Below are 9,021 nucleotides of genomic sequence, written 5' to 3' on the forward strand. Positions count from 1 at the left end.
ATTAAAGTAAACAAATATTCATCGTGCACCCCAAATTTTAAATTGGCAACATATTTTAAGAGTTTTCGGGATTTCACACGAGGTTCCCTTAAATAACGTAGGTTCATGTCGTTACAATGATATCAATTTAACCATCATTATTTCCTGAACGAATATCAGGGTAGAAGGGAGAACAAGACAGTCATGGAAGATCACCGTCTAATTTTTACAATACCAAAAAGAAACTCAACCCCACGCGAACCACATAACACTACGATGTCCCCGTGCCCAAGAATACCAGGATAGAAAATTCGAGCGAACAAAGCCATAATCTAAAACAAAAATTTCCCGCCCATTGATTTGGACCTTGCTATAGTAGGTATAACACTGATACAACGGCTGGTCGTGTAACCGAATTGGGATCAAGAGGGAGAGGAATGAATTTTCTTCCCATTTCTCTCTTTCACTCTCTCAAACTCACTTTTTCAGTCTCGATCATTTTGTTCTGAATGTCAAAACTAAGTTAATTATCATGTTCCCTACTCTCTTTACTTCATTACACACATACTGATTATTGCATGCTAGAAATCGATAGAGTAGAATGGAGTTTGGGCTGATATTTTGAATTTTGAAATTTTTCCCTTGATTGTTGAAGCATGGGGATTCTCCTTATGTTTACAACACTACTACAATGTTTTGAGCATAAGGATTAGAGAAAATAGGGCCGAAACGGGTTCGAAATGGCAGGTGACGTGGGCCCAAAAATACATATTTTTAATCATTATTTGCCTCACATTTAGTATTTATATATGTTATTTTTGAGTTTGAATTTTATGGATTGTGCTTAATAGTATATTTTATTTGTAGGTTTGAATTAGTGTGGAGATGAAGAAATTTGAAGCTAAAACGAATTAAATATGGAAGGTTGAAGAAGGAAATCACGCAGACAACTTAATGAATAAAATAAAATAAAATAATATATTATATATATAAAAGTGCAGCGAAGAGAAATTCACTTTCAGAATAACACTGCTGCCACGTGGCAACATTATCGCAAGATGGCGGCGCAACACTGTTCCACACGAATCTAATTCCTTTTAGGTTTTGGGTTCCTAATTTGTTTTGGACTCAATTATTTTATTCAAGGTTTCTTATATCTATAAATAGTCCATAAGAATTATTATTGAGGGAGGATGATACAATGTAGAAAATAATTTTTGATCTAGGATTTTATTTTATTTTACATCTTTTCTTTGAATGATTCATCATAATTGCTCTATGTCTATGTGGGATTAAACTCCTCATTCTTGGATTATATTTACTTACAAGATGATTGTTTAGTGATTTTGATTCGGCATAATTGCTTATCATATTGGTTGTTCTTATGTTCTTGTGATTACTATTTTGATGTTTGATCACCATTAAAATAAATTTATTGTCTTCTTTTGAACTCGGGAGAGGAATAGAGGGATAGAACGTGGAATATAAGAAGCATGATTTTTTCTTGCATATCACTTGAATTAATTTGTGTCTAGGATTGGGATATACCTAGGTACCTTGCTTGGCTCAAATACGGGAATACAACGTAATGCTCCATAGTTGGTTCAGTCTATCCCCGCTCAATGATATAGTTAGACTGTCAATTGTGATAGAGGGTTAGAGGTCGGGAGATCTCAACTATATTATTAACCCCGTGAATCAACAACTAGATAGTCAAATAAGTTGATGAAATTGATGCTAAACATGATTGTTAGTTAAATCATAATCCTAGATCGATTCATTCATTGATTGTGTTAAATATCTATCTTTTCTTAGTTAATTATTTTTTAGTTATTTTATCTTTAGTTTTAGTTTAGTTAATATATATTCATCTTTTAAATCCCCCCCTTAAATAAATAATTAGAATTAGTATAATTTAGTAAGAATAATTAATTGACAAGTCCTTTGGGTTCGATAATCTGGCTCTTTTAGGGTCACTATATTACTTGTGCGACCACATTCACTTGCGTGTGCAATTGGAAGCAACAACAGGGAAAGTTAAATGGTTGTTCTTGGTTCGAAACTTAGATTTGGGCACGATTTAGGAATTAGAATGTCCAGATTCTTGTATATTTTGATAGTAAATACTTTACGAACACTAATCTGTGATAAAAATGGGATTTTTGGGCGAAAGGGCACCATTGACACACCCCTTGAAGGTTGGGGGCTGTCACGACCGAGCCTACACCCTAAATGTGACCAACAATCTAGAATCATTGCTGGTCCCAAGCAAACTCTCATCCTTGGCTAACTACAAGCGGGAGAATAACTCAAGCATACACAAACATCAAATAAAAAAAATGTTTAACAATTATTTATTGAATCTCAAATATCTCTGAATATATTGAGTATAAAATATAAGTTTGAAATAAAACCTCCGAAACTGATAGACTCTTCAAAATTGTTTTTCTTTGAATCCTTTACTGTATAGAGACAAGTGTCGGGATAAGACCCACAACACCTCAATATTTCATAAAAGATGGATTCCTCCAGAATCAAGGAGGCCTTACTCAAAACTGACGAGCGGATGAAGTGATCTCAACTGAACTCGGGTTGAGGATCCTAAGTACATTAATTTGCATCATAAAAGATGTAGGTCGAATGACATTAATACATTGAATGTACGAGTATGTAAGATAGCTGAAGAACAAATAACTGAACTGAAAGGACTACAATAGATATAAATATATACCCAACTGAATGTAAAAAAATAAAGGAGTGAAATCATTTAAACTTTACAAATACTTACTCATCTCTGAACTCAACATATTAAGTGATATGATAAAAAATACACTTTTAACTCTATTTGTGAGATTTTCTAACCGACTACCATCACTATGAGCTACGTGATGATACAACGTCTTGCCCACGCTGTTAGAATCGTTCTATACCGTGGCAGGGTATAAAACCTCTCAACTAAGTGAATTCACTAAGAAATAAGGATTCATTTAAAAAGTATGATCCTTTACCCTTGTTGGCAGACATGGTTTATGAGTATTTTGAGTTGTTTGAACTCATTCCCATATCAGTGCTCAATACTACTCCCAATAATATACTCATGCTCAAATGTAAAAAATATACTCTTTTTCTATTTTGAGGTAGTTATTCAAAATAACCTCTTTAAAGAGGTAATTGCTCAGAAATATCTCTGAACTCATAAACTCTTTTTAGAAATCAAAGTTTCTCTTTTCTCCATGTAAGAATGATACAGTTGGGAATACTTAGTTTCCTTATACTCTTTCTCAATCATGTATAAAACTCTCCTGAAACTCATCTTTACTTTCTCAGAAAATCAATTTAAGGCCATAAATGTTTACTTTAAAAGATTTTCAAAAATTGAACTCAAAATAGGGTTCATGTTGAAATATAAACATGAACAAATTAACTTAAGGATCTCAATAACAATATAGAAAACTGAATACTCAAAAATCAAGAACTTAGAATTCAATGATATTACTCATCTCAAGAATACTCAAAATCCAGGAATTTATGACTCATAATCAATAACTTAACTCATATCAAGAATTTAGAACTCAAAATTAATAACTTAACCCATCTAAAGGATTCTTGAAACTAAGGGAAAAACCCTAGATTAAAATTTTACCGACTTAATTGAGATGTAGGGCGTGAGGACGAACTCAATCCATACTATGAATAGCCTTACATACCTTATAAGATTATATCTTTGGATGAAAATATGGAATTTTTTTGTTTCTTGAACCTTAGAGGTAGATTTTCTTGAAAACCTATAGATTCCATGAAATCTTACACAATTTCAATTATTCATGCAATACCATGCACATAATAATCAATCATCAGGTTAATCACGAAATTAATCAAGTTCATTACATCCTATTCACATCATGGATAACCATAATGCTTCACAATTGAATAATCTTTCGGCTGCATTTTTCTCCAAAACTCCTCGGCCCCGACTTCACTGATCGGCCTTTTTGTTTGGTCCTTCTTCTGCACACCCAGGATAAACTCTTCTTGCATGTAGCACCTGCCAGATCTGGTCATACCTTGGGTAACAACCTTTTCAATCACAAACTTTGGTCGGGCAAGAGTTTCTCGTGGCACCAAGGCAACAACCTTCTCGGGTGTCAGAATCACAAACACTTTCTTCTCTCTAATGCTCAACGAGGCTACAACTCTTTCCAGCTCATCAGGAGCAATCAGAACTATTGACGCACCAATCATCATATGTCTCTATCATATTGATAGTGGCCCCTCCATGATTTGGCAAAGGAATACTATTGACATTGGGCGCGATTGTCAGAAGAGAGATCACGTTCTGGTCTTGGATCTTATGTTTTAGGTTGATACAGTCCTCGGTATCATGTCCAATACTGTTGGAGTGATACGTGCGCCTCTGATCAGGTCTGTAAAACTTTGAGCTAGTGTCAATCGGCTTGGGCCCCACTAGATGGATATACCCATGAGTTGAAGGTGTGTTGTGAAATGGGGTTTTGGAACTCAACTTTCAACTCTCTGTTTCTGTGCAAGCTGCAGAAGGGGGCTGCTGTGGCGGGTTGTGTCCCGCTACTGTGGGCCAGTCACAACTTAAGTCAGAATTAAACTCCAAAAACATCATTATTCTACAAACATCGTTCTTAAGAGATAGGAGACGACCCCAGGCGATTTCTTGACATCTTTCCACTACTTTAGGTGCAAAAGGTAAGGTTCTTACTCCCCTAATCTATTTTTCGATCCGTAGAACTTTGATTCTTGGTCATTAATCATTGGGGAGGGTTTTTGGACTGAATTGGTTAGTGGAAAAAATCCCTAGTAGCACCTTAGGATCATGGGTTTGGTCTTGGGTTATTGGGTTTCTTATAATCCGAGTAAACTAGACCTTAATTATTGATCCTTGCATTATATTACTTGTTTGTAGACCTAGAACCAACAGAAAGAATCCAGAAAGGGAATAATCATGTTTCTTAGGAGGATTCAAGCGTTGTTTCGAGGTAGGTGATGATTTGATTTCATGTATGTGTGATGTATGTTAGTATTTGCTTCATTGTAATGCATGTGAGTATGTGAATGTTGCACAATAGATCACATCTAATGCCAATGAGTATGACTGAATGATTATAAGCCATGAATCAACACTTAATTGTATGATTATGAGAATGTACATTGTGATTGTGATTGTGATTGTGATTGTGGCATGTTGAATGGATCGGGTTTCACGTTCCGACACACTAACTGAGATCGGATGTCACGTACCGATATACATATTGGAACGGGTGTCACGTTCTTACACACTAACTTGGATAGGGTGTCACGATCCGGCACACTAACAGTTTGTGTATGGGTTTCATGAGAGGACTATTGACTTGTCATATATGTGTATTATTGAAAATGTGGAATGGTACATTGCTCCTAAAAATATAATTAATGTTGTATATGTTTGATATATGTGTGTTTACTATGATGTGACTGCTTATATATGTTTCAATTACTGGAATAACCGTGTGATCCTACCAGTACACTGTGGTTGTGTACTGATATTGCACTTTCTCTTTGTTTGTTGAGTAGAGGGTAACTTCAGGTGCGACTGACAGACCTCGTTAAGGAGATTAGTGAGCAAGTTCGGATTCAAGGGTGAGCCACTTCTTTCGGGCTGCCATGGGTACTCGATGTGTTAGTCCACTCTTTCCGGACTCGGACTTTCTAGTTAGACTTACTCATATGTTTAGTTTGGGTTGTACCCATTTTCCTTAGACTTGTCGAACTTTATATGTTTTGGTACATTGACTTTCAGTTTCTAGGGGTGTTTTCCACAATGGTTTAGTGATGATTCTTTAGACTTTTGGAGTTTATGGGAACTCCACATTATTTCTGCATTTAAACCTGCTTCCAAATCGTTAAATGACTAGTGTTTGAGTTAGATGTTTAGTATTAATGGTTCTCCCACCGGAGGGTTAGTGTGAGTGCTAATCACGATGGTCTGGGTCGTGGCAATATATCAATTCATTGATAGACGAGTATGTAATATAGTTGAATGCAGAAATAATGTGAAGTTCCCATAAACTCCGAAAGTCTAATGAATCATCACTAGAACATTATGGAAAACATCCCTAGAAACTGAAAGTCAATGTACCAAAACATCTAACGTTCAACAAGTCTATGGAAAATGGGTACAACCCAAACTAAACATATGAGTAAGTCTAACTAAAAAGTCCGAGTCCGAAAAGAGTGGACTAAAACATAGAGGACCCATGACAGCCTGACAGAATTGGCTCACCCTTGAATCCGATCTTGCTAGCTAATCGCCTAGACGAGGTCTGTTAGTTGCCGCCTGAAGATGCCCTGTACTCATCACACAAAGAGCAAGTGCAGTATCAGTACACAATCACACTGCTATTCCAGTAACTGAAACATATATAAGCAGTCACATCATAGTAAACACGCATATATCGAACATATACAGGATCCATTATCTTTTTAGGAGCAATGTACCATTCCGCATTCTCAATAATACACATATATGACAAGTCAATGATTCTCTCATTGAACCCATACACAAACTGTTAGTGTGCCAGATCGTGACACCCTATCCAAGTTAGTGTGTCAAAATGTGACACCCGTTCTAATATATATGTCGGTACGTGACATCCGATCCTAGTTAGTGTATCGAAACGTGAAACCCGATCCATTCAACATGCCACATTCACAATCACAATGTACATTCTCATAATCATAAAATCAAGTGTTGATTCATGGCTTATAATCATTCATTCATACTCATTGGCATTAGATGTGATCTATTGTGCAACATTCACATACTTACATGCATTACAATGAAACAAATACTAACATACTTTACACATACATGAAATCAAATCATCACCTACCTCGAAACCAAGCTTGAATCCTCCTAGGAAACTTGATTCTTTCCTTTCCGGATTCTTTCCGTTGGTTCTTGATCTACAAACAAGTAATATAACGCAAGGATCTATAATTAAGGTCTAGTTTACCCGAATTATAAGAAACCCAATAACCCAAGACCAAACCCATGATCCTAAGTTGTAGGTAGGGCTTTTTACCACCAACTAATTCAGTCCAAAAACCCTCCCCAATGATTAATAACCAAGAATCTAAGTTCTACATATTGAAAAATGGAATAGGGGAGTAAGAACCTTAACTTTTGCACCCAAAGTAGTGGAAAGCTGTCATGAAATCGCTTGGGGTCGTCTCTTATCTCTTAAGAACGATGTTTGCAGAATAATGATGTTTTTGGAGTTTAATTTTGACTTAAGTTGCGACTGGCCCACAGTAGCGGGGCACAACCCGCCACAGTGGCCCCTCCCTGGCAGCTTGCATGGAACATAGAGTCGAAAGTTGAGTTCCAAACTTCCATTTCACAACACACCTTCAACCCATGAGAGTCAGAAACTACCCGTTCACGCTAAGGTCTGTTTCGGGATGTCTAATCGCCCGAATTCATTTCCGTTAAGTCGTAAGGGTTCCTTAATGCCTTAGCTATCTACTCGTGTGATCAAATTCATAATCAGATCTAGTGGCCTTTTATTAACAATAAAAATATTAAATACTTACCAATATGGATAAGTACATGTAAAGTGTTAGCATCTTTACCGGTCAATATAAAGTAATATTATTTATCATATATAGATATAGAAAAACATGATACTTCATAAGGAATCAATTTATTTTAAACTAGATTTTGCACTTTAAGCTACTTGACATGAGTTTCATTTTCTTGTTCTATAATTTTTTACTACTTGTGCTTTCAACACTTACTTTGAATATTACAAATGATAAATTACCACATACCCCTTTCAGTTTAATTTATTCATCTAATTTTTTCTTGGCACATAATTAATGAAAATAAAGATGATTTTTGAATATTTGAATCTTAAATTGAAGATATGTAAAATGCATCAAGGTTTTCTTTATTCTTATGTTCTTAAACATGGAAAGTGAAAATTAAAAACTAAGTGTTACCAAAAAGGAAAAAAAGTCATTCCTTTTTAGAAGGACAAGTTAAAAAAAAAACAAGAAGAGAAATTGAATCGAAGAAAGTACTAAATTAAAACACATTTCATTTCATGATAAACATACTGAAAGATAAATTGAAATCAAAGATAGAATAAACGTAATCATTAATATGACAAACTTAACTCTGTAAGTATCAAATTAGGTGATTGAATTTTAATTAAAGAAAGAAAATTCTATTCATTGGATCCATATGGCCCATCATAGAAATCAGACGAAGAATGTTCTGTAAGTCTTAGAGGAGCAAATGCACTTCCAATGGTTTGATATGGGAATTCAAAATAACGCTCCTTTTTTATTCTCACTACTCTTTCAATTTCTTCATCTGCAGCTTCCAAGGCCTTGAACAGATTTTTAAGGTCGAAGGAACTGAGTTTTTCAATTGGATGTTCTTTCCTCGATGCTTGAAGTACTTCTCCATATTTTTTTTCTCTTTCGAGTGAAATCTCCAATCTGTTTAGCTTCCTGTTGGTCTCATCAGTATTTGCATTTTGATGAGCAATAACGATGGGGTTAGGAGCATTAGTATCAGTCGGAGGATTTTCTCCCAAAAATCTATTCATAATAGACTCAACGGAAGGGTGTCCACATGAATATGGTTTATTGCTAGGAGAAAAAACTACAACGACAATATCAGCACCACACAAAGTGGAGAGCTCAATTGCCTTTTTAAAGACTCCATCGCATCGTTTTGAGAATGTTACTTGTAAATTGCTTTGATTGTGCATCATCGCCATTTCAACTCTTCTTCGGCCATTATTATGTTTTCTCATGGCTAAGTTTTTGTTTTGAGAATGTAAGAAAATGTGATGTTGTGTTTCTCTTCTAAAGATGCATTTATAGCGATAAAAACATCATAGTATCAGTTGAAAATGAACTCAAATGACAAAAAAGTAAAAATATTTATAATGTTTCCTTATTTGGTAGATTTGAACAAAATTCATTTCATATTAATTAAATTTCTCTTTTTGGTTCGTT

At 35.2% G+C, this 9,021-nt stretch overlaps 1 protein-coding gene across 1 annotated transcript; it reads right to left on the bottom strand.

The window, feature by feature from the left end:
• Window positions 1–8,219: 8,219 nt before the first annotated feature.
• On the bottom strand, window positions 8,220–8,780 carry LOC125818397 (agamous-like MADS-box protein AGL62). The gene has a single exon (XM_049497917.1). The coding sequence runs from the start codon at window positions 8,778–8,780 to the stop codon at window positions 8,220–8,222; it is 561 nt and encodes a 186-aa protein (XP_049353874.1).
• Window positions 8,781–9,021: the final 241 nt, after the last annotated feature.

Source organism: Solanum verrucosum, unplaced genomic scaffold (genome assembly GCF_900185275.1).
Source record: "Solanum verrucosum unplaced genomic scaffold, falcon-dt-bn FXZP01000253.1, whole genome shotgun sequence".
NCBI lineage: Eukaryota > Viridiplantae > Streptophyta > Magnoliopsida > Solanales > Solanaceae > Solanum > Solanum verrucosum.